Source organism: Pongo abelii, chromosome 2 (assembly GCF_028885655.2).
Source record: "Pongo abelii isolate AG06213 chromosome 2, NHGRI_mPonAbe1-v2.0_pri, whole genome shotgun sequence".
In the NCBI taxonomy this organism is placed as follows: domain Eukaryota; kingdom Metazoa; phylum Chordata; class Mammalia; order Primates; family Hominidae; genus Pongo; species Pongo abelii.
In genome coordinates, this window is record NC_085928.1 from 194,565,445 (window position 1) to 194,590,662 (window position 25,218).

Sequence of the window (25,218 nt, forward strand, 5' to 3'; positions counted from 1 at the left end):
ACAGGCCTCCCCATCTTAGCCAGTCCAGCACGACACTCTCAGTCCCCCTCCCCATCACCCCGCTTCACACACAACAAAACCTGCTCCTCCTCAAGTCTTTCCCTTCCTTTCTCAGCAAATGACATCTTTGGCCACCCTATTGCTTGGTCCACTGTGCTACAACCCTGGCCATGTCACCATCAACTCTCTCCTGCAGCCTCCCCCTAATCATCTACAGAAGCCCCCAAAGCACTCATCGAACCAATCCCCTCATTGCTTACTGCCCAAGGCTCTCTTCCTCCCAGTTTTGTCTTTTTTGCAGCTATCCCTAACCCAGGAACCCACGAACCCAGGGACAGATACTTTATCATCTTTTTAAAAAGAGAATCTGAAGTTGGTTAGAGCCATGAGAGCACTAAGCACCAATTCAATCCACACACATTCCTCTAGTTGCCCCCAAACAGACAGTGTTTCCAGAGTGGATATGAGGACTGGGTATTAATGATCACAGGACCATTTATCAGGCCCCTGCAGTGCTCCTGGCTCCCTGGCCAGAGCATCACAATAGCCCTGCAGGGATGGCATGATTACCATCCCACTTTCATTCATGTGGAGATTTAGACTCAGAAAGGTTCGGCTTCTTATCAGAAGTCCCAGAGCTGGTAAATGGCTGAGCCAGGATTTGGACTTAGGTCTCTCTGATGCCAAAGCCCAAGCTCTTACTTCTGCATCAAGTTTCCTCCTAGACTCAGATGTGCAAAGAATGATGGGCTCAGAAAGAGACACATCAACCTCGGTCCGGATGTTCCCCTTTTATGCCAAAATCAAAGGACAGAGCCTCCTCCCTGGGTTCCTTGGGACCTCAGCCTCAGCCTGGAAACAGGAGGGGTAGGACCTTCTGCCCACGTATCCCCAAAGAAATGAGGCATCCCAGCTCTCCTTATCTTGCCTAGCTTTCAGTCTTCATCCTTCCTTCTGCCCCCTCCCAAGTCCTTCTTTTGCCAGGTGGTCACCTTCTTGCCCTGGGCTGTTATAGTCAGTACCCCAGTCTTCTCCAGGAAGCATTCCCGTGGGAACCACAGTGCCAACATCCGGTGAGGACGGGCCCTCCGTTACCTGCTGGCCCTGCTGCTTCTGCTATCAGACCCAAGAACAAAGGAGCTTGGTGCCTGCCGCCTGGCTGGCTGTGTTTGTCCAGGGTGAGGCCTCGCCTGGCACAGATGCTGAGCAAACAGAAGTGCGGCTTCACAGATCCGCCTTACAACGAGCGGGGCTTTAGGGGATGTGTTGCTGCCAGGCCACCTGCTGAAATATCTCCATGTCCAACCCCAGCCAGCACTCCGGGGCATGGGGGACTGCAGGGCAAGGGGACACATCTCTGAGCCTTAGGCTTTTCGGCTGTACAATGGGAGAGTTGTACAAGATGATCTCCAAGAGCCCTTCTGTGGTCTGGAGCCCTGAGTGATGTTTCTGAAAGCCCCTAGGACTTGAGAACAGATCTTGGTGGCAGAAATGCTGAGGGTGGTGTGGGGTTGGAAGCCAGGCCTCTGACTCATGGCAGTCCTGGACCCCAGCCCCATGTACCCACACATGCCTCTGTCTCTGACCAGCAGGACTGACCTCTTTCAGAGAAATGCCCTTGAGCACTGGATTTATGACCTCATTCACTTTCATGGAACTTCCAGGACTAGAGCTAGGGCACTTCATGGTGAGAGGACTAAGTGTGCCTGTCTTGCTTCTGAGGTCATTCAGAATCTAACTTCTCACTCTCTGCCTGCAGAAATCAAGATAGCTGGGGAAGGCTCTGAGGGACCATGGAGGGAGGTTTCTCCAGTTAGGACGGGAGAGCTGCACGATGATGGTGATTCTCAGAATGTAGGTGCATCAGAACCACCTGCTTGTTAAAAATGCAGAATCCTGGGCCCCACCCCCAGAGATTCTGAGTTCCAAGATTTGAGGTAAGAAAGGGTGGCTTAGAATTCTGAGTTTTAAACAAGTACCCAGGTCCTCTGTAGGTTTCTGATGAAATGTATTTAAAAGCTGTGAATTCCTGGGTTCAAATCCCATCTCTGCCACTTTTTAGCTATGTGACTTGAGAAAGTCACTAAGCCTTTCTGGATGTCAGTTTTTTTTCTGTAAAATGATGCTGTATAAAATAACTTTCAATAAGTTCGAGTTGTTGTTTCAGAGTGTTGATTGCACTTTGTAAATGTTTGTGGAATAAATGGGGCAGAAGTCCATTTGCCCAAACCAGAAACCTACTGTTCTCCTTGACGTCCTCACCTACCACATCTCTCCACCAACCAATCACAAATTCCTGTGGACTCTACCTCCTACATACACTTCACACCTGCCAGCTTCTCTCCATCCTCAGGGCCACCACGCTAGCCCAAGCCACCATCTTCCCCTGCCTGCGCACTGCACAGCCCCCTCACTGGTCTCCCTGCTGCTACCATGGACTCTGCCCACGCATGCTCCCCAGAGCAGCCATGATCATCCAAGGTCATGCCCCTACTTCAAACCCTAGCTCTCAGGAAGGCCTTATCACGAGTCCAAAAAAATTCCTCCTTCCCCCAACACCTACTCCTAAGAACTCCTTTCAGTCCCTCTTACACTCAAGCTATTCTGAACTTCTTTCGGATTCCTCCAGTGAATCACAGTTTCTCTTGCCCCTAGGTCTTCACACAAAGAGTATTTGCTCCCCTCCCCACTCCCCCGGAACACGCAATCCGTCACTCACTGCTCATCCTTCCTATTTCAGCTTGAATGCCAGTTCTTCAGGGCCGGACACTGGCCGTCGCCCTCACGTACGCTCGGGGAACTCTTCCTCCTCTGCAATAAAGCTCCTTACACTCTACAGCGATGACTTAATCCCACGTCCTCCACTGCTAAGCTAGTAACACAAGCCTCTGTCTTGTCCGTTGCGGTAGCACCCGCAGGTACTAGAGTCTGACACATTGTGGGCGCTCACAAAGATGTGCTGAATGAATGACTAAATACGCAGCTCAATGAAAGAATGAAGAAACGATGGTCTGGTCGCAGATACATCGCGGTGGGGGTCCCTGGTCGCAGGATACATCGCTGTGGGGGTCCCCCCAGGTAGCGCTAAACTACAGCCACATGAGGGCGTCGCAGGGCAGACGCGGGCCACATGGGGGCGCCCCCGGTCCGTCTTAGCTGGTTGGCACCTCCTCGGACTCAGGTTAGGTTACTAATCGCCAATGGGCGCCAGGGGGCGGGGTTCTCCCTCTGATGGACAGCATCGCTCCGCCCAATCTAATTCATCTTTTCTTTAGCCCCGCCCACTCCGGGCCCCTGAGACCCCGAGGGTGGGCATGGCGGAGACACCGCCAACTGAACTCCAGCTGAGTGCTCTCGAGGCCGAACCAGCGGGCCTGGCGGTCTGTGAGTGGGTGGCCAGCCGCTAGGGGCGGGGCCTCGGCGTTGACGGGCAGGCAGGCCGTCCCGCCCCTCTCGCCCAGAGCGGCCGCGCCGGCGCTGGGGACAGCAGAAGTGAGTACGTGAGCGGCGCAGCAAGATCCCAGCTCGGACCCCTGACGGCGCGCGTCCCCGAAGCCCCGGATCCCAGTCGGGCCCGCAGCTGACCGCCAGATTACTGTGCATCCCGAATCACGACCACCTTCACCCTCCTGCCCCGGCCCGCCCCCCAAGTCCTCAGGCACCGAGCTCCCCGGCGCCCCGGATCCTCCTGGACCGGTCCGTCCAGATTCCCGCGGGACCGACCTGTCCGCATCCCCAGGATCGCCGGGCTCGGTGCACCGCCTCGGTCCCGGAGCCGCCCGCCTGGATTGCATTCCCTCCTCGCCTGGATCTCCTGGGACCGGACGCGAGCCTGCCCCGGAGCCCGCCGAGCGCACCCTCTCTCGGGTGCCTGCAGCCCCGCCGGCGCGGCCCGGCCCGGCGCGGCCCGGCTCGGCTCCTAGAGCTGCCCCGGCCATGGCCAGAGCCCAACCGCCGCCGCCGCCGTCGCCGCCGCCGGGGCTCCTGCCGCTGCTCCCTCAGCTGCTGCTGCTGCCGCTGCTGCTGCCCGCCGGCTGCCGGGCGCTGGAAGGTGAGCGGCGTCGGGGGGCGCTCCCGGGAATAAGGTGCCCCGGGTCGCGGGGCTGCGGGCTGGCAGCGTGGGTCCGACCTGTGTTGAGCCCACGTCGGAGGAGGCCCCGCCACCGGCACCCGCTCCGGGGCCCAGGGATGGGGTGGGGAGGCCGCCCCCGGAGCCGCCTCGGAGGCTGGACCTGGCTCGGAGGCAGGCAGCCCGCGGGTTGGGGGATCGCGGGGAGCTAGACTCGGGACGAGCGTCCCCGAAAGTCCTGGCCCTGCCGTGAGCTTTCGCGGGAGTCCCCCACACTCACTGCAGAGAAGCGGGGCTCCTGGCACCCCCCGAAGTCGAGGACGTGTGGGCGACCCCCCAGGCAAGGCAAGGGCCGCGGGGCTGTGGCGGGTGGGGGCGAAGCGGGACTCTCCGGGTTGGGGGGCGCTAATTAGGAGCCCGTTGGAGTTAACTGTGAGAGTGTGAGTGCGAGCACCCCGCTTTGTCAGGGGACCGCTGCGGGGGCGGACAGGCGGGGGCCTGTTATTGTTTATGGTTTACCGGGCGCCAATTACAACCCAGGTGCTGTATGCGCGGGCCCCCGCACCCTTTTGGGAGGCTCCCTCTCCGCCTTCTAGCAGGGCTTGGGTCTCCATTTGAACCCCTGAAGTTGCGGGATTTGCCCCAGGTAGCAGCAGAGCCCGGCGCCTTCCTCAGTAGCCGGTGGGAAAAGGTCCGGCTTCTCAATGGGTTCTGTGAAACCTGCCAAGACTGCTGTGGGGGGCAGCTCCAACTTCCAAATGATTGTACTTGGATGAACAGCCCCGCGTTGTTGGCGCTGGCAGGAGAGCTCACACGCATGCCACTTGACACAAGCTTGCCGCGGACAGAGGCCCCAACACCAGCCACAAACAATAGGGAGGCCCACACACACTCACGCCCCGTTTCCAAGAATTTCGGAGCCATTAAATGAGAGGGGGTCAGAACCTTCCCTAAAGTGGAGGGAGGGACGCCACAGAAATTCGAGGGCAATTGGAATAAAGGCAGTACTTATTTTGGGTATCTTTAACAGATCTAGTCACTTTCTTAGTTTAGGAACGAAAACACGAATTCTGTGGAACTTGGCTTGTTCTTATGTTCACAATCGGTAAACTTAAAGGTTGGAAGGAAAAAAGAACACAGTTCAGAGAGAAAGGCATCCTCTGGTGCGTTCTAATGTTCTCCAGGATAAAGACCTCCTATGATCCCCCACCCCCTTCATCTCTGAGCCTGCTGTGCTGACAGATCGAGTCCCACGGGTGGACACATGCAAATTCAGACTGACACACCGAGGTCTCGCCCACACTCGCACACACTCACCCACATGTGTGTGATAGGATCGCAGGTGTGAGAACCCAGTGTGGGGCTTTGTTGTTGATTGCCTTGAGGGTGTGAGCCAGGGAGCCTGTTCAAGTTGCCAGATCTGTGTCTGGGTCTCTGTGTCGTAGCCCAGGAGAGGCGACATTGGCGCACACACACTCATACACTTATGGGGCTGTGTGTCACCTGTGTGTGTCGGGCCACAAGGCCTTTGTTGTGGGTGTGGTGGGTGCTGGTGCTGAGTGTGGAGTGGGGGTGTGGTTTGGGTCAGGTGCACAGGGGCTACCTGAGGAGGCTCACTTCTCCCTCCCCCCTTCCCTTCCTTTCTGTCTTTCAACCCTCATCACCTACTGGACCCTCAGGAGTCCAGGCCCTAGCAGGAGCCCAAGCTACCAAGCCTCCAGGCCAAGCAGCTGGGGGGCTGTCCAGAAGGCCAAGTCCTGATGTGCTGGGGCAGCCCGGGAAGAGGGGGCAGCAGGACCTTTCGTTCCCCATTCCCGGCCTGCTCACCTCCCCTCCGCTGTGAAGTAGGAGCTAGGGCTACTCCCTGGCTGTGAGGCCAGGCCAGCATGGGATGCCTCTGGGAAGCAGCGGTGCCTACAAGGGTGGTTTCACCAATTCCTTCACTTTTGCAATACCTCAGACCCTCTGGTCTCCAGTTCGTGTGTGGGAGAATGTGAGGGAACAAATGCAAGGTGCTGACCCCAGCGCAGACCTTGTACCTACTCACCCTCTGCCTCTCCCTCACTGGGAGACAGGATAGGAACGGCACCGACCTCACAGAGTTCTTCTGAGAACTGAATTGTTAATGTGTGCAAAGTGCTTAGCACATAGGCATTGTTATTCAAGGATTAGCTGTTATTATTATCGTTACCCTAGGGTCTGCTCCTTGGGGAGCTTCAGGAGTGAAACGAGCGTGTGCCCTTATCCTGCTGGAGGGAGATTAGAGGGAGGAAAGATGAAAGGGAAGGTTGGTGCAGGGGGCCGGGGGTGGGGTTGTCCCCCCCATATCTCCCTGCAGCTCCAGGGAGGGAAGGAATGGGGAGAGAGCTGGCCCAGTGGGTAGCTGTTTTCTGCCTGTCCTCCCTCCTGTATTCTGGGGCTTGGCGTGTGGATGGGTGGACTTCGAGGTCCTGGGCTGTGACCAGGATATGTGGGTTCCATAGCACTGAAGATCTCTTCAGCCCCTCCAGCTTGACAGGTGGGGGGGTCTAGCTTTCTCCATCCAACCTACCATTTGGTTTCGTCAGGATTTGGTCTGCCCTTGGCCTTGTGGCTCTCTGTGTCTGGGGCATGACATTTATTTAGCCCCAGGGTCCCTGAGCCCTGGCTGCTACCTCTCATGCACCCACTAGTTAGATGCTGTCTAGCACCTGGTCCCTCTTCCCTTCCTGCACACTTGGGGGTCACCAAGACTCTGCATCCAAGGCTGTCATCAGTTTTCCATGTGGATGGAGCCTGGGTCCTTGCTTGTCCTCGTGGTTGAAAACATGCCCTCCCCTTGCCCTCTGATTGATTGTCCCCTTCCCCTGTGCAAATTGCCCTGGGCTTTACCCACAGCCACAGGGAGACAGGGCCACCTTGTCGCCCACTCGCCTTTTGAGTAATGTTTCCCAGTTCCCCAAAGCCAAGATTATTCTCCCCTCAGGGCCATCAGCGGGTCGGGGGGTGGGATCCAATGGGGAACAGACTAGGAATGGGGCCTGCGATGAGGAAAGGTGTCTGAACCCCAACACCCCTATACCTGGGATAAGATGGAGAGATCCCTGCTGGGAAGAGATCCTTTTGAGAAAAGAGAAACAGTTACCCGATCGCAGGAGGTGGGGCCAGCACGTCCCCCTCTAGCCAAGCCTTGGTAGCTGAGTTGTCACTGCAGTGGAACCTGTCCCTGAGGGAACAAGACAGCATAGAGCCCACCTCCTCCACAGGGGCAGCAGGAGTGACCCCTGAGAACATGGGAACTGAGAGGGGACAGCGGGCCGGGATTTGGAGGGCTTGCTCACTTGTTTGAGTTGCCTCTGGCACCCCCAAACCCCATCCCTTTCTGTCAGGAGCTGGCCTTCTGAGCGGCTGCTGAGGGCCGGCAGGTATTTGGAAGAACCAGTTTGCTCAGCACTGCCCTGTCTTTAGCCACAGCTGCTGCTGCCGCCACTGTAGCCTCAGCGGCTGCTGCGAGCTGAAGCCGAAGCTGCCGAAGCTGCCGTGGGCAAGGCCTCTGCCGCACGGCCTTCCACTAATTAAACAGCATGAAGAGGCTGAATCACCAGGCCTGCATAGTTTGAAAATTGTAGCCCTGCCTGTTGTGCTGAGTCGAACTGGTTTGTCGGGATTGGGCAGCTGGGGGGGGTGAGGGGTGGAGGGAGACTGGATACAGCTGGGCACCTGATGGGGTGGGAGAGACCCCCTGCCCAAGGGCTAGCCCTGGTGCCAGGTCTCCTATTCCCTTCTGCCCCCAGCCTCCTGGCCAGACCCAGTGTGGCCAGCATCACAAGGAAGGGCTGAAGGGCTGAGGTTAAGGGCTAGCTGTGCACCCATCCTTCTGGCTGCTGGCAGGGCCACCAGTGGGATGGGGGCATGGATGAGCGCTGAGGCGTTTGGGCTCCCCTCCCTGGGCTTCTTTCCCCTTCTTCTCCCTCTCAGGTTTATTTAATTATAAACCTCCATGATCTGAGGGGAAGAATGAAAAACAAAATGTGTTCTCTGTTTTGAGATGTTCCCCCCTATCCCAGACATGGGGGCCAAGGGGCTGTGGCAGGAAAGGAGGAGGTGGCCCTGGGTGAGTTAGGCTCCCCCACAACATGTATCTTCTCCAGTCCCATGGCAGGCTCCCCCCAGGACGCCTTGATCCTCACGCTGACCACCCTGTGGGTACAGGCTGGCACACATGTGTACACATCCTGACCCATGGGAGGGGAGCCAGATCCTTCAGCTTGGTGGCTGAGGAAGGGACTCCATGAAGAGGAGGAGGGTGTCCAACTCAGGTGGCATAGCACTGCTCCAGGGTGTTCCTCCTTGCGCAGACCCTGGCCCCCTGCCCTCCTGCCCCGCTGCACACTCTGCGGGCCCAGCCCTAGTGCTGACCTTTCCTTCCACCTCCAAGTCCCTAGTCTGGAATTTGGGTAGAAGGCTTGCTGCTTCTGTCTTTAGTTTTGTGTTTCTGTTTTTTGTTTTGTCTTGTTTTTTTCTGTTGTTTGTTTGTTTTCTGGGTCTCAATGACACTTTTGTTCCCAGGGTGCTATGGGGCCTGGCCCTTCACCAGGGCAGGTGGTAGGCCCTCAGCTGGTGCCCCTCCCTCAGGCCAGGGTGCCCATGATGTCCTCCTCATGCCCTGCTCAAGGTCCTCGACCTGCAAGCGGAAGAGCCTTGCCCAGAGCTTCTGAAGCCAAATCTCTTCAGGGTGCTACCCTCTACCAAGGGCTCAGGGGCCCTGGAGACGGTGCCATTGTGCTGGCAGGGAAGTGGCTTGTTACTTGGGCAGGGGCTATACCTGGGGAGGCCGCACCCAGCCACACCCAGAATCATCATGCCCCTGCCCCACCCCAGCCTCGTGACCTGACTGACAGCTCCTGCCCAAGCCAGGACAACAGGAAGCAGGGCTAGGGCTGTTTCCCTACACCTCTGTCTAAGGCTGCCCCAGCACCTCTGCTTCCCTTGCAAGACTGGCCCATGTGGCTGCCCTGCCTGAGTGAGAGGCACCAGAGTGTTGGGGGCAGGATGAGGGGTACTGCCCTCTCCCAGTAACTCTTCCTCTACCCCACTGGAAGACATCCCATAAAGAGAACCATGCTTGCAGGGTGTGTGTGTGTGTGTGTGTGTGTGTGTGTGTGTTGCAGGTGCATGGAGGATGCACCTGTGAGGCTTTACACAAATCTAGATATTGATACTTACACCATGTCAGGATGCTCCTTTGCAGGGGCTGTGGCATGTTCCAGTGTCATTGGACATCTGTGACTTTGCAGCTGATTGTAGTTTGTGTGACTAAGAGCATGTCGCCAAGTCTATACAGGGAAACTGGTGTTTGTGTTTGCACTTTACACCGAAGACTGTGTGACTTGCAGCTGGTGATAGCATGTGCAATTGGGTGTGTAAGGAGAACATACTGCAGGGTTGGGGGTGCATGCCCTCTGTGTGCGCATATGTTTCAGGAAATCTGCACATAGGTAGGCTGGAAGCGTGGGTCCGCCTAAGGCAAGCCAGATCTCTGTGTAAGAAAGATTCACTGTATATGAATGTCTAAGGAAGACTAATCTGTTTGTACCATATGCATCCGTGTGTCTGAGAAAGACAGACCATGGCTCTGTGTGAAGCTGGGTGTGTGTTTGTGGGTGGCTGTGGCTTTGTGTGTTTTTGTCCACCATATGTGTTGTCACTCTTTAGCCCCAGTGGCGGGGAGTGAGCCCAGCCCCCCGAGGACTGGATGCTGCGCGTGCATCTGTGTGTTTGTGCATGGGCGAGGGCCACACAGCTGCTGCCACGTGGCTGCTCTCCATGGCCCTGTGGAAACCTGAAAGAGGTGCTGCTTTGCTCCTGAGCATCAAAGCTCCAGTCCCCGAAAGACCCCAGGCCTGGTGCCTACCTCCCTGGTGACTTTGCCTGGCAGTTGTGGTTTCCTGCCTGACAGAGCCCAGTGTCTAGGGTGGCCAGCCTCTTCTCCCCTCTGCCTCCTGCAGATACATGGCAGGGCGGCGAGGGATAGGGTGCAGCAGGCAGCTGGGGGAGTTGAGAACTTGCTCACTCACTCCTCTTTTGTCTTTACCCGCTGCCCCGCATACCCCCGTCCCAACGTGTGTATGGACAACACACGTACACACACGTGCACACACATGCACACGCCGTACACACAGCACAGAAAAGGTGGGCTGGGTCTCTTTCTCCCAATACCACGAACAGAGGGGTTCTATGACCGCCCCACACGCCCCTCACCTCCTGCCGAAGGCTGGGACCAGGCACCCTAGGGCTGAGGAGGGCCTTGCCCTGTCCTCTGTGCCTGGGCAGGCTGAAGGGAACAGGCTCCTCCTCTCCCCCTGAGAAACGGGGAAACCGAGAGCATGAGGCCCCCTCCCCACCGGAGTGACCGGAGCCCTTCCTCAGGCACACATGACTCGAAACCCAAGTCCTCTCTTCATTAATGGGAAAAATGTGGCGAGATTGAGCGATGGCCAAGGCTGAGCGATGGCCAAGGGCCGATCCCCTCCCTCCCTCTCTCGCTCCCCAGAAATTAAAGAGAAATGAAGAGCCTCCCTGCCTCCCTCGCTCCCTCCCGCCGCCGCCTCTCCGCCGTCCCCTCCCTCCGCTCCCTCCTCCCGGAGCCAGCGCAGGGCTTGTTTTAAACTGTGGAGGAATCTGGCTGGAGGGGGAGGGGGCTGAATATTTGGGTTTAAACAGTTCCAGATGGGTTTGGCACAGGCTGAGCAGAAGGAAGTGAGGGAGAGGGAGGAGGGAGGCGGCGCGAGGGAGCGGCGGGAGCCCCGGCCTGGTCCGGCGGGCGGCGGAGGGCGGACCGGCGGGGGGACCGGCTGCGGGGGCAGGGCGCGCTCGCTGGGCCGGCTCCCGGGACGGACACTCGGGCTGCCGGCTGGGGACGAGGCCGCCTGGCAACCTCCCTCTGTCTCTGTCTCCTCGGGCCTCCGCGTCTCTCGGTCTGCCCGTCTTTGTAGTCAGCCGCCGGCCATCCCGGCTGTCTGATCCCCGCCAGCCGGCTCCGCACATCCCTCCGGCTCCGCGCCGCCCACCGCCCGCCCGCTCCAGGCGCTGCGCCGCCCGCCTCCCTCCCCGCCAGTCTCTGGGCCCCGGCTTCTGAGCATCTCGGCTTCCCTCGAGTACCCCCCCGGCCGAATGTTTGTGTCTGTCTGTCTGTCTGTCTGCCAGAGGCCAGGATCGCTCCCCTTACAGCCGGGCCCTCAGGGGACCAGGGGCTGCGGCAGCGGGAGGAGCCTCCCTCCCTGCAGTGAATGGCTGCTGCCTGCGGCCCCTTTGCCTGACATGGGGGAGGGGGGCTGGGGTCACAGCTGCCTTGTCCACCCACGGGGTTCTCCGCCGTCCTCGGCTCAGACCCAGCCTCCAGGAAACCACTGAAGGCTGCAAGCCTGTGGCCGCGGGGTTTGGGTTTTCCCCACCTGGGCACCCAGAGGGGATGATGTAGAGGGCTCCGGAGGTCCTGGGGCAACCGTGCCCCATTCCAGGCCACAGGAAAGGGGTTGGCACCTCTTTCCTTCCTTTCCTGCCCCAGGTCTAATCTGGGGGTCACACTGTCTTTCAGAGAGTAGTGACATCCAGCCAGAGCCCAGAACCAGGTTCCTAAGGGAGCAAGTGTATGTCAGAAATATTAACGGGCCCCTCCTATGACCAAACAAGGTGAAAAAGACTAGAAACCAGCTCAGAACACAGGCCGGGTACTATGACAAAGCCCCTGGCCCTTGATGCACAAAGGAGGGCATCTTACCCTGACTTGGAGGTTCACGGAAGGCTTCCTGGAGGAGGCAACAGCTCTGTTGGGACTTAAATGATAGGCAGTTTTCTAGGCTTTCTTTCATCCCTCCTTTACAGAGGGGCATATTGCAGTCAGAGTGCAAGGGATTAATTATAGAGTCAGATACACCTGAACCTGAGCCACCCTTGTCCCCTCACCCCAAGTCCTAGCAACTTTACCTCAGGCAGTGTATTTTCTTTGTCTGGGCATCAGTATTCTCTTCTGTAAAAGGGATACACCAACAGTACCTTCTTCCAAGGATTGCAGGAAGAATTGAACTAAGAGCTGGTTTGGGGCTTTGGTGGTCCCCTCTCCACCCTCAAAGCACATCCCTGCCCCATCACCTGTAGGTGCTGGGTGGGAGCTGGCTCTGGCCTGTCACTGCCCTCCCCTTCCCCTGGGCCTTGTGTGGGTCTGGGCCTTTGTGCTGGGAACGGAGTCAGGGGAGGCCAGGGCCAGGGTCTGAAGCACACAGCCCTTTGTTCCAGGATAAAGGCCCTGCCGGCTCCTTTGTGTGGAGATTAGCAGAGCCTGTAGGTGTGTGGACCGGCCTCTGCTCTCGCCTCATTAACCCAGGCCTGGGGTCAGGGCACCTACCCCTAGCCTGCCCGACCTGACATCTTTGGGACTGTGACATCTCTGGGGATGGCCGCAGGGTCTCCTCTAGGGTAGGGAAACTGGGGGCTTTCAGGACTTGTGGAAAGTGGAGCCTGGTGGGAATCCTTTCCTGAGCCATCTCTTCTTTCTTTCTTCCTTTTTTTTTTTTAGACAGAGTTTCTCTCTCTGTTGCCCAGGGTAGAGTGCAGTAGCACGATCTCGGCTCACTGCAACCTCCGTCTCCCGGGTTCAAGCGATTCTCCTGCCTCAGCCTCCTGAGTAGCTGGGATTACAGGCGTGCACCACCAGCCTGGCTAATTTTGTATTTTTAGTAGAGATGGGGTTTCAACATGTTGGTCAGGCTGATCTCAAACTCCTGACCTCAAGTGATCCACCTGCCTCAGACTCCCAAAGTGCTGGGATTATAGTTGTGAGCCACTTCGCTCAGCTGTGAGCCACTTCGCTCAGCTGTGATCTCTTCTGTCTCCTCATCCTGAGATTAGTACCTGACCTTTTTCTCCATTGTCCCTGCAGAGACCCTCATGGACACAAAATGGGTTACATCTGAGTTGGCGTGGACATCTCATCCAGAAAGTGGGGTGAGACTTTCCCATCATTCTCCTGAGTGTTGTTTGCCATTAGGCCTCCTCCCACTTCCAGCCTCTGTGCCCCCTCATCTCACCAGGGCCTGGAGGAGGGCTGCCTCTGCCCTCTGCCTGTCACCCTCACTTCCTGTGCTATCCCCATCATCCTCACTTATGACCCTCTGAAGCACCTCATGGTCCTTCTCTGTGGGCATTTCTATCTCTCACTCCTCTGCCTGCCTGTGCCCCCCAGCTCCCGCTCCCCTCTCCCTCTCTTCCTAACAGCCCTCTGCATGTCCACCCCCACCATCTCCCTCCTCCCTGGGCCCCTGGAGAAAACACTGGCTTGGAAACCTTAGTTCCATATCTTTAACTTGCTGTGTGACCTTGGGCAAGGCCGTTTACCCCTCTGGGTGGCCACTTCTTGACTGTTAAATTCCTGCAGGCCAGACCTCTCTCAAATATTCTAATTAATCTCCCTAGATGGCTTTCATGGCTGCTGTAAGCCCTAGAACCCTGGAGTACGATGGCACGACAGGTCCTGCAGCCACCAGGCCTGACTGTGTGACCTTGGGCAAAACTCCCTTCTGTGAGCCTTGGCTTCCTCCTCTCTAAACATCGGGACAACAGATGCGGCTCCTCATGGAGTTGTTGCGAAGATTAAATGCGAAGTTAATAGTGACAGCCAGTATCCCAGAAGTGCTTGCACTGTTACAAGCCCGTTACATTTATTAGCCTGATTTAATTCCTCACAGCCTCGTTTAGTTCCAAGCAGCCCCATTTTACAGATGACGAAACTGAGGTATAAAGATAACAAATATAGCCGATGTTCCTGCAGTACGCACCAAGTTCCGAGTCCTGTCCTAAATGCTTTATTCAGTTAAAGTCATTATTCCTTACACATCTTTATTATCCCCATGTTACATATGGGGAAACTGAGGCACATGGCGGTTAAGTGACTTACCCATAATCACACAGCAGGCAGAGAGCTGGAATTTGAACCCATATAGCCTGTATTCTCAGCCACTGCACACCATAGAAGCATCCCTGTGAAGTAAATAGAGCAGATCTGGGCACGAGGGAAGCACTTGGCAAATGCAGGCATTCACTCTGTCTTTTTCATTGGTCCATGCGCAGTGGGAAGAGGTGAGTGGCTACGATGAGGCCATGAATCCCATCCGCACATACCAGGTGTGTAATGTGCGCGAGTCAAGCCAGAACAACTGGCTTCGCACGGGGTTCATCTGGCGGCGGGATGTGCAGCGGGTCTACGTGGAACTCAAGTTCACTGTGCGTGACTGCAACAGCATCCCCAACATCCCTGGCTCCTGCAAGGAGACCTTCAACCTCTTCTACTACGAGGCTGACAGCGATGTGGCCTCAGCCTCCTCCCCCTTCTGGATGGAGAATCCCTACGTGAAAGTGGACACCATCGCACCCGATGAGAGCTTCTCGCGGCTCGATGCCGGCCGTGTCAACACCAAGGTGCGCAGCTTTGGGCCACTTTCCAAGGCTGGCTTCTACCTGGCCTTCCAGGACCAGGGCGCCTGCATGTCGCTCATCTCCGTGCGTGCCTTCTACAAGAAGTGTGCATCCACCACCGCAGGCTTCGCACTCTTCCCCGAGACCCTCACTGGGGCGGAGCCCACCTCACTGGTCATTGCTCCTGGCACCTGCATCCCTAACGCCGTGGAGGTGTCGGTGCCACTCAAGCTCTACTGCAACGGCGATGGGGAATGGATGGTGCCTGTGGGTGCCTGCACCTGTGCCACCGGCCATGAGCCAGCTGCCAAGGAGTCCCAGTGCCGCCGTGAGTGGGGACTGTCCTGGGGAAAGGGTTGTGGGGAGGGCCTGGGCCACAGCTACCTACCGCCCCGCCCCACCGCCCCTGCTTGCTATCTGACTAGGAGGTCTGGGAGCAGGTCCACAGTGGAGGCAGGAGAGGGAAGAGTGGGGATCAGATGCAGAGAATGTGGTGTAAGGAGGGAGAAGAGAGAGAAAATGAGGAGAGACACAAGGATAGTAAGAGAAAAAATGAAATTAAAGAGAGAGGAAGAGAAGCATGCAGAATTCTTGGCAAGCAGGCACCTGAAGAACGCAGTCAGAGGCTTAGGAGGCTGGCAGAGATGCTCGCTTTGTCCCGGCCTGAGTGTATGCTTCACCCTGAAAGTAGAAGGTCAGCCCCAGGACCGAGGGCACGGGGGCTGTGGGTACCTTGTGCATGGCTTTTTACCCTGGGCTCTCCTCTGCCCCTTGGGAGGCAGTATATAAATGGCACAGTGGTTAGGGGTCCAGTCCCTGAAGTTGAGTCCTGACTCTGTCACTTACCGCTTACATGACCTTGGGCAAGTTACTTTTTTTGCTTTTCGAGATGGAGTTTCACAATTGTTGCCTAGGCTGGAGTGCAATGGTGCGATCTTGGCTTGCTGCAACCTCCACCTCCCAGGTTCAAGCAATTCTCCTATCTCAGCCTCCTGAGTAGTTGGGATTACAGGCGTGTGCCACCACACCCAGCTAATTTTGTATTTTTAGTAGATGGGGTTTCACCATGTTGGTCAGGCCGGTCTCGAACTCTTGACCTCAAGTGATCCACCCGCCTCGGCCTCCCAAAGTGTTGGGATTACAGGCGTAAGCCACCACTCCTGGCCCTGGGCAAATTACTTCACTGTTTGAACCACAGTTTCCTTATGTGCAAGATGAGGACAATAATAGAGGTTCCTTCATAGGGCTGTAGTGAGGCTTCTTATGTGAGCAATGCTTTGCCCGTAGAACAGTGTCTGGCACATGGGAGAACAGCCACCAGCTAAGTGTTGGCCATGAGTCTCCAGAGCCCTGGGATCCATGAGAGCTGGGCTGTTCTGCCCTTATTGTATACATGAGGAGTTCAGGAGGCCTGCCTCCGATGGCTTGCCAAGACTTATGTACTAGGCTTCGGAGTTATCAAAATTGCCCACCTAGGGGGTCTCTCACTGAGCCTCACCAGTCCTTGTGAGGTAGATTCCTGCCATCTCCCTATTTCACCAATAAGGAAACTGAGTCTTGGAGAAGCTTTGTGCACAGGCCTTGTAGCTAGGGAACGTGGAAGCTGGCACAGAAGCCTCCTCCTGTGCTCTGCCATGCGGGATGGCATGCTGAGGGCCCTGTCTTTCGCTCCCTCTGCCCGATTCTCTTCCTTGGGGCTTGCAGCCTACAGCTCTGAGGGATAGGTGATGACTCTTACGGCAGCCCTAGGTGTGAGGGGCTTGGCAGCATGAAGCTGGCTGCGAGGCCATGTTGTCATGGGAAGGTGAACAGTGCCTTTCCCGGGCCCTCTCCACTTCTCGATGGGAATCTGTCCTGAGATTTCCTCTTCCTAAGTGGAGAAAGGGGGTGGGGTTGATGAGCCTGACAGCCTGAAGAGGGGCTAACACTCTGCAGGTCCCCAGCAGGAAATGCATGCTGGTTCCCATAGCAACCAGGCTGGCCTGGCCTCTGCCCCCTCCCCCACTAGCTCAAAAGAGCTAGGGTGGAATACCACCTTCGTGAGGGCAGATGAAACCCCAGAAAAGGGCAAGCCCTAGCGCTGGGCATTCTCCCCTGTGGGTGTCCCCCTCCACAGGCAGTCATATGGAGAGGCAGTGACCCACTTTAGTGTCTAGGAGGGTCTTGGTTTATGCCCATTATCCTAACACAGTTATTACTAGTGCCTCCTTTGACTTGCAAATGTTCCAGTGTGAAGAATACACGATAAGGCTACCATAAATCCACAGAGCCTGTGTCCAGGGGGCCAAGGGTAGATGGCAGGAGGGGAGACTGGGGAGAAGGGATGCTCAGGCCCTGGGCTTGCTCTGGGGTGAGTCCCCTTGTGGACACTTGAGGCCTCTGAACTCCAGGTGACCCCAGCCTTCCTGCCTGCTTTCTCTCTCTCCTCCTCTCACCCGTTCTCAGCCCCCATCCCTGCCCAAGGGCAGACAGGAGCTGCTGCCTGCGCCTGGTGGGTGGGGCGAGAGCTTCACTGTGAAGGCCCCGTCTCCTGGGTGTTCTAGGGTGTCCTTCAGGGTCCTCAGGAATGATTTCTCTGGAGCCTCAGGGAGAGGTGGGGCATCTCCACAGTGCTGGGTGATGTTAGCCCACCGGTGGTCTCTTCCCCATCCCCACCTCTTCCTCTGCCTTTCTCTGTCTTCCCTGCCTCAACAAGCCCAGGCTGTCCAGGTGATGGGGCTGACGTCTTCGTCCATGAGGCCCCAGGGTAGGGGTGAGGGGGGCAGGGGCGGGGAGGAATCCGCTGACGTGGGGTTTCCATGGGGCAATAGGGCCTTTTGTACCTGCAGCTGGAGTTAGGCAATCCCAGCATTGCCCCCACAGTCTAGGAGGTGGAGGGGCCAGACCTAGGCTGGGGAGAAGCCAGGTTCTCATGGAGCTGTGGAGGTCTGGTGTCTGCAGGGAAGGGAGGTGAGCCCCATCCATCCTCTTCTCCCCCACAGCCTGTCCCCCTGGGAGCTACAAGGCGAAGCAGGGAGAGGGGCCCTGTCTCCCATGTCCCCCCAACAGCCGTACCACCTCCCCAGCTGCCAGCATCTGCGCCTGCCACAATAACTTCTACCGTGCAGACTCGGACTCTGCGGACAGTGCCTGCACCAGTGAGTGAACGCGCGACCTCTCTTTCTCTCTGCGGGCCTTCCCTCTGGGGGGCCAGCCTGGGAAGCCTAAGCAGTCACTATGAATAGCCCCATTTTCCAGAGAAGGAGCTGAGGCTCAGGGAAGTTAGATGTTGTGCTCAAGATAGCACAAGTGGGAGGTGACTGCCCCTGAGCCAGAATCCAGGTCAGCTGGCTCATCCCTTCCACCAACACTTGCTAAGCACCTACCTGTTCCTAGCCATGCTTAGGAACTGGCTAGGAGCTTAGCAGTTGGCCTTCTAGTCCATTGCCCCTCCGTCTGTATAGAGGTGCCTCTCCCCAGCCCCACTCTAACCATGGAGGGGGCCTCACCTCCTGAGGGTGGCCTGGTGCCCCACTTCCTCTCTGCCCTGGCCTTTGGTGTGCCGGGCATTCTGCTGGGTATCGAGGGCGAGGAGGTGAATAACATACAGTCATTGTCCTAAAGGAGCTCGCAACCTGGTGGGAGAAATAGGTGTAAAAACAGATAATGACCGTAATGTACTAACAGCTGGGCTAGAAGGCTGTCTAGGAATTGTTTTATGTACATGTAGAGTATAGGGCAAGGACGAATCAAGGAAGGCTTCCAAGAGGAAGTGATATCACAAGCTGGATATTGAAGGATAAATAGGAGTCTGCCTGGTGAAGAAATGTAGGAACGTTATTCTCCTTCTCAAAGCAGAGGCAAGGCAAGGAGGTAGAAAGCAGGTTGGAGTGTGCAGGAACTCTGGGCAGAGGGATGGTCCTAGAGCCCCCAGCTCACTACCTTCTCCCTCCATGTTCCTCACAGCCGTGCCATCTCCACCCCGAGGTGTGATCTCCAACGTGAATGAAACCTCACTGATCCTTGAGTGGAGTGAGCCCCGGGACCTGGGTGGCCGGGATGACCTCCTGTACAATGTCATCTGCAAGAAGTGCCATGGGGCTGGAGGGGCCTCAGCCTGCTCACGCTGTGATGACAACGTGGAGTTTGTGCCTCGGCAGCTGGGCCTGACGGAGCGCCGGGTCCACATCAGCCATCTGCTGGCCCACACACGCTACACCTTTGAGGTGCAGGCGGTCAACGGTGTCTCGGGCAAGAGCCCTCTGCCGCCTCGTTATGCGGCTGTGAATATCACCACAAACCAGGCTGGTGAGGAGGGGACACTGGAGGGTAGGGCCTGGGTCACTTTCTCCTGGATGAGGTGTCCCAGGGCCTACTAAGGGACCACTGGGGGTCCCATGGGAAGTGGGTCTTTGGGAAGGATGCCAGGGTCCAGGGAGCCCCTGGTGAGCCCTCTGCTCTTCCCAGCCCCGTCTGAAGTGCCCACACTACGCCTGCACAGCAGCTCAGGCAGCAGCCTCACCCTATCCTGGGCACCCCCAGAGCGGCCCAACGGAGTCATTCTGGACTACGAGATGAAGTACTTTGAGAAGGTCAGAACCTCAAGGGGCAGGAGGAGGCCTTGGGCTGAGCTGGGCTGAGAAAATTACCCCCGGATCATGACGGGGCCCTTGGGAGCAAGGCCTTGGGTATGGAGGGGGCATGTGTCAGGCCTGGGTGTGAATAGGGGCCGGTTGGCCTCAGGACCCACCTGAGGATGCCCCCTCCCTCCTGGCATTGCAGAGTGAGGGCATCGCCTCCACAGTGACCAGCCAGATGAACTCCGTGCAGCTGGACGGGCTTCGGCCCGACGCCCGCTATGTGGTCCAGGTCCGTGCCCGCACAGTAGCCGGCTATGGGCAGTACAGCCGCCCTGCCGAGTTTGAGACCACAAGTGAGAGAGGTTAGTAGCCCCCTGCGCCTGTCCCCATCGCGGCCCTCACTCTCTGTCCCTCCACTCAGCAGCCCCTTCTCTATCTCCAGGCTCCGGGGCCCAGCAGCTCCAGGAGCAGCTTCCCCTCATCGTGGGCTCCGCTACAGCTGGGCTTGTCGTCGTGGTGGCTGTCGTGGTCATCGCTATCGTCTGCCTCAGGTACTCCCAGGCCCACTGTTGCTCCATGGGCCGACTCGAACTGCCTTTAGCATCCTAGAGGCCTCATGTCACAGAGATGAGCCGCCACCACCTCCCTCAGACCCAGGGCCTTAGCCCTCCGGGGGCCAGCCGTTGCTGGAGAAGCCCTCTCCCGTCCCTGCCTGTGTCTTCATCCTGCCCTTTCTCCATACCCCATTCCCTGAATCTCCGGGCAGGTCCCCTAGGGACTGAGTCCACTGAGCCCCTTGCTCAGAGACCCAGAGACTGCTGTGACCACCAACTGTGGGACTAGGCCCCAGGCCATCCCCTGTATCCTCTCTGCCCCTTCTGTGAGCCCAAGGGTGCCCTGAACAAAGGGAGGCAGATGACTTGTCTCAGGCCTGCCCTCCACCCTGCCACCCTACAGGAAGCAGCGACACGGCTCTGATTCGGAGTACACGGAGAAGCTGCAGCAGTACAGTGAGTTTGTCCCCGCCGCTCTCCCCAAGCTCTCCCAGCCCCCTGCAGGGCTCGCAGACACCCTTCTCCCTGCCTGGGACTTCATTCCTTAGAGATAAACCCTGAATGCCCCCTCCCACTTCCAGTCAAGTGGCATTTCCTGACCCGTATCTCACTCCGGGTACCCTGGGCCCCTACTCACTCCTGCTAGCCCCAGAAATGACTAAGATGTGGCCCCTGCCCCTAAAGGCAGTTAGTCCTGTGGGAAAGACAAGACGCATACACACAGGAAACAATTCGAGAACAATTAAGGGTTGAGCTGGGTGCTCCTGTTGTAAAGGGCACTAAGAGTTTAGAGAAGAGGAAGGCTTCCTCGAGGAGGTGGACGTGAGCTGAGCCAGGCGGGATGAGCAGGGTTTTGGGAGGTGAGGGGGAGCATTCCTGGCCAGAGGAGCCTCTGGAAGGTAGTGGGTGGGGTGGGGAAGGAGCCCAACTGTGGGGGCGGCGAGAAGACTGGTTTGACAGCTGCTGGGAAGCCAGGCTGGGTAGCTGTGGCCAGCCCTTGGAGGGTCCTGAAAGGCAGGCAGAGGAGTTTGGACTTGACTCCACCATAGGTAATTGGAAAGGCTCTGAAGCTGGGGAGTAATACAATGAAAGGATTGTTTCAGGAAGACAGCGCGGTATGCAGGATAGCTCAGTGGGAAAAGTCCAGGGGCAGAGAGCCCAGCTGGGAGGCGATTGGAATAGTGTGAGTGTTGAAGGCCTGGACAAGGTCGGGGCAGTGGGAACCGGGGGAGGGATGAATCTGAGAGAGGTCTGGATGTGATGAGAGATGAGAGAGAAAAACTAGGAGTAGAATCCTAGGTGTCTAGCCTTTATGGTCACCAGGAGTTCTCACGGGGGCTGGAGGGTTAGGGCAGCAACACAGAGGAATATGGGGCTGGGCTCAGCAGGGAGCCTGCTGGAGCTGTGCCCATCGCAGGGAGAGGCTGGCTTGACTGTTACCCTCTCACGCCCACCTCTTCTCCCTCCAGTTGCTCCTGGAATGAAGGTTTACATTGACCCTTTTACCTACGAGGACCCTAATGAGGCTGTTCGGGAGTTTGCCAAGGAGATTGACGTGTCCTGCGTCAAGATCGAGGAGGTGATCGGAGCTGGTGAGCCTCCCGGGGCACAGTAGAGATGAGAAGCTGAGGCGGGCTGGGTACAGGGGTGAGTCATAGCTTGTGCCCTGTGCCCTGTGCCCTGCAGGGGAGTTTGGAGAAGTGTGCCGTGGTCGACTGAAACAGCCTGGCCGCCGAGAGGTGTTTGTGGCCATCAAGACGCTGAAGGTGGGCTACACCGAGAGGCAGCGGCGGGACTTCCTAAGTGAGGCCTCCATCATGGGTCAGTTTGATCACCCCAATATAATCCGGCTCGAGGGCGTGGTCACCAAAAGTCGGCCAGTTATGATCCTCACTGAGTTCATGGAAAACTGCGCCCTGGACTCCTTCCTCCGGGTAAGAGCCAGCCCCCAGGCCCTCTCCCTCCCCCAGAGAGTTGGATTGGGCTCACCATCCCCTCCCACAAGTCAGATAGCCCCTATTCAAGTCCATAAGCATTTACTGAGGTGGCTTGGTGCAGGGAAATGGCAGGGCCTTCATAGCCATAAGTATGGGAGTTCACATCTTGACTGTTCCTTACTGCCTGTGCGACCTCAGGCAAGTGACTTAACCTCTCTGAGTCTCAGCTGCCTGGTTGTAGAATGGGAGTGGTAAGAGCTAGTGGGTCGTCATGGGGATTAATTGGGATGTTGTCTACAAGATACTTGACACATAGTAGGGCAGCTCACTTACCCTCAGGGCACTCTGGACATGGTTGCAGGAGAGACGAGGTGGAGTCTGAGTACTCGGAGAGGGAAGGCAGGTGGGCAGGCCATGGGCTGATGGGGGCAGTGGGCTCACCTGAGCCTGCTTGTTGCCTGCAGCTCAACGATGGGCAGTTCACGGTCATCCAGCTGGTGGGCATGTTGCGGGGCATTGCTGCTGGCATGAAGTACCTGTCCGAGATGAACTATGTGCACCGTGACCTGGCTGCTCGCAACATCCTTGTCAACAGCAACCTGGTCTGCAAAGTCTCAGACTTTGGCCTCTCCCGCTTCCTGGAGGATGACCCCTCCGATCCTACCTACACCAGTTCCCTGGTACAGGAAGCCGCTGGGAGGGAGACTGGGGGCGGGGCCTATCAGCCAGGGGCTCGGGCCTGGGGGGCAGCCTGGAGTCACAGGGTGAAGGGCCTATGCCCCCCTCACCAGGGAGGGAAGATCCCCATCCGCTGGACTGCCCCGGAGGCCATAGCCTATCGGAAGTTCACTTCTGCTAGTGATGTCTGGAGCTACGGAATTGTCATGTGGGAGGTCATGAGCTATGGAGAGCGACCCTACTGGGACATGAGCAACCAGGATGTGAGTGAGGCTAAGCCAGAGTGGTTGGGTAGGTGGGTGCTGGCTGGGGATCATGGCAGCGGCTCACTCTGGGTTTCCCTGCCCTCGGCCCAGGTCATCAATGCCGTGGAGCAGGATTACCGGCTGCCACCACCCATGGACTGTCCCACAGCACTGCACCAGCTCATGCTGGACTGCTGGGTGCGGGACCGGAACCTCAGGCCCAAATTCTCCCAGATTGTCAATACCCTAGACAAGCTCATCCGCAATGCTGCCAGCCTCAAGGTCATCGCCAGCGCTCAGTCTGGGTTAGTACCTCTGCTTCTGCTCCCACCAAGCCAGTAGCCCTATCTCCCGCCCTCAAGACTCACCAGGTCCTTCTCTTCTTCCCACAGCATGTCACAGCCCCTCCTGGACCGCACGGTCCCAGATTACACAACCTTCACGACAGTTGGTGATTGGCTGGATGCCATCAAGATGGGGCGGTACAAGGAGAGCTTCGTCAGTGCGGGGTTTGCATCATTTGACCTGGTGGCCCAGATGACGGCAGAGTAAGTGTGCCTCAGATTTGGAGGAGCAGGGCAGGGGGCCCTAGGCTGGGCCCAGAGTTGAGGGCACAAGGCAAGGGACTGATCCTGATTTTGCTCCATCTGCAGAGACCTGCTCCGTATTGGGGTCACCCTGGCCGGCCACCAGAAGAAGATCCTGAGCAGTATCCAGGACATGCGGCTGCAGATGAACCAGACGCTGCCTGTGCAGGTCTGACACCGGCTCCCACGGGGACGCTGAGGACCGTGCAGGGATGCCAAGCAGCCGGCTGGACTTTCGGACTCTTGGACTTTTGGATGCCTGGCCTTAGGCTGTGGCCCAGAAGCTGGAAGTTTGGGAAAGGCCCAAGCTGGGACTTCTCCAGGCCTGTGCTCCCTCCCCAGGAAGTGTGCCCCAAACCTCTTCATATTGAAGATGGATTAGGAGAGGGGGTGATGACCCCTCCCCAAGCCCCTCAGGGCCCAGACCTTCCTGCTGTCCAGCAGGGGATCCCCACAACCTCACACTTGTCTGTTCTTCAGTGCTGGAGGTCCTGGCAGGGTCAGGTTGGGGTAAGCCGGGGTACCACAGGGCCCAGCCCTGGCAGGGGTGTGGCCCCCCAGGTAGGCGGAGAGCAGTCCCTCCCTCAGGAACTGGAGGAGGGGACTCCAGGAATGGGGAAATGTGATACCCCCATCCTGAAGCCAGCTGGCACCTCCAGTTTGCACAGGGATTTGTTCTGGGGGCTGAGGGCCCTGTCCCCACCCCCGCCCTTGGTGCTGTCATAAAAGGGCAGGCAGGGGCAGGCTGAGGAGTTGCCCTTTGCCCCCCAGAGACTGACTCTCAGAGCCAGAGATGGGATGTGTGAGTGTGTGTGTGCGCATGTGTGTGTGTGTGCACGCACTGGCCTGCACAGAGAGCATGGGTGAGCGTGTAAAAGCTTGGCCCTGTGCCCTGCAATGGGGCCAGCTGGGCGGACAGCAGAATAAAGGCAATAAGATGATTCTCTTGCCCCTTCTTATTCCTCCTCCCAAAGCAAGATTCCCCGATTCAGAGTTCACAGTCCCTGGCTGCCAACCCTTCACAACTCCCTGGAGGCACTGGGAAACGAGATCCGGGCCCATCCAGGCTCAGTTTCCCCTTTGTGCTTGGACCTCACTGCTTTGAACATCTAACACACTTCTTGGAAGTGGGTCAGTGGCAATGGAGAACAAACTACCCCAGAGCTCCTTCCTTCTAAGGCAGAGGCCTTCCTGGGTGGGGGGCAGGCTCTTGTGTCTGGATGGTGTTTTACTGAGTCGGTTCCCAGCCTTTGTCTTTAAGGGAGCTGAGGGTAGAGGGGGTTGATCAGTTCCCAGGGTCACATGACCAAGGACAAAGGGAAGGAGAGCCACTGGTGTTCAGAGGCTGAGGCCCGGAAGTTCGGCTGCTCCTCACTGAGGCTTCCTATGCCCAGGCGCTGGGCTAAATGCTCCATTTATACACGGATCTTATTTAATCTCACAACAACCCAGCCAGGCAAAGAAGTATTTTTAACTGCTTTTTACAGAAGAGGAAAAGGAGAGGTTAAGTAACTTGCCCAAAGTCGCTGAGCCAGTAAGTGAGGCCCGCGGCTGTGATTCCCACCCAGAGACTGCCTGCATACTTGAAAGGTTCAGAGGATAAATAACAAGAATCGGGGAGAGGGTTAGGAAAACAGCTTCTGGAAATGTCAAAGGAGAAAGCGTGGTGGGGGGCCCTCAGAGGCCCTTCGGACGCAGGAACAGGCGGGGGAGGGGGGAAGTACAGTCATGTTCCCAGTATCGGGAGGCATCCTTGGGCAGCAAACCTTTGTGCTTTCCGAGAGACCTGCATACCCTGGGTAGGGTCCCCGGGTAGGCACAGAGGCATGGACAGACACCACGCCATGTAGATGAGCTGTTCACGTGTCGCGGCCCCGCACCTCTCCCTGGACGCGTCCAGGCAGCGCAGAGCTTCCCAGGGGAAATCTAAGCGAGAGGCTGCACCTAGGGGTCGGCGGAGCCGCAGGCCTGGAAGCATGCGACCGTGATTTCAGGCTCTGGGGTGAAGGCCCAGGGAGGCCGCGCGGAGGAGGCCGCGGGCGAAGGTTGCAGGGTCTGCTGCGTGGCGCAGTCCCGGCCCCGGAAGCCGGCGGCGATCGGAGGAGCCTGGGAGCGGCCCTGGCACAGCTGGCGGCGGCGC

General features: G+C 57.6%; 1 protein-coding gene and 2 long non-coding RNA genes across 3 annotated transcripts in view; 1 reads left to right on the forward strand and 2 right to left on the reverse strand.

Moving 5' to 3' along the window:
* Positions 1-3,538, reverse strand: part of LOC129058751 (uncharacterized) — a 21,367-nt gene extending 17,829 nt beyond the window's left edge. Inside the window, exon 1 of the long non-coding RNA XR_008524099.2 lies at positions 2,720-3,538. This is a non-coding gene — a long non-coding RNA (uncharacterized LOC129058751). The remainder of the gene's footprint in view (positions 1-2,719) is intronic.
* EPHB3 (EPH receptor B3) lies at positions 3,463-24,019 on the forward strand. Its single transcript, XM_024244578.3, has 16 exons — positions 3,463-4,051; positions 12,987-13,051; positions 14,174-14,846; positions 17,500-17,655; positions 18,464-18,805; positions 18,965-19,089; positions 19,280-19,439; positions 19,520-19,628; positions 20,035-20,087; positions 21,101-21,223; positions 21,318-21,565; positions 22,033-22,248; positions 22,360-22,509; positions 22,603-22,796; positions 22,884-23,039; positions 23,145-24,019. Exons 1-16 carry the CDS (start codon positions 3,937-3,939, stop codon positions 23,251-23,253), a joined length of 2,994 nt encoding a protein of 997 aa, XP_024100346.2. The 5' UTR covers positions 3,463-3,936; the 3' UTR covers positions 23,254-24,019.
* On the reverse strand, positions 20,383-23,742 carry LOC129058750 (uncharacterized). The gene is made up of 3 exons (XR_008524098.2): positions 22,860-23,742; positions 21,902-22,104; positions 20,383-21,799 (listed from the first exon to the last, which is right to left on the reverse strand). It is a non-coding gene; the product is annotated as an uncharacterized LOC129058750 (long non-coding RNA).
* Positions 24,020-25,218: the final 1,199 nt, after the last annotated feature.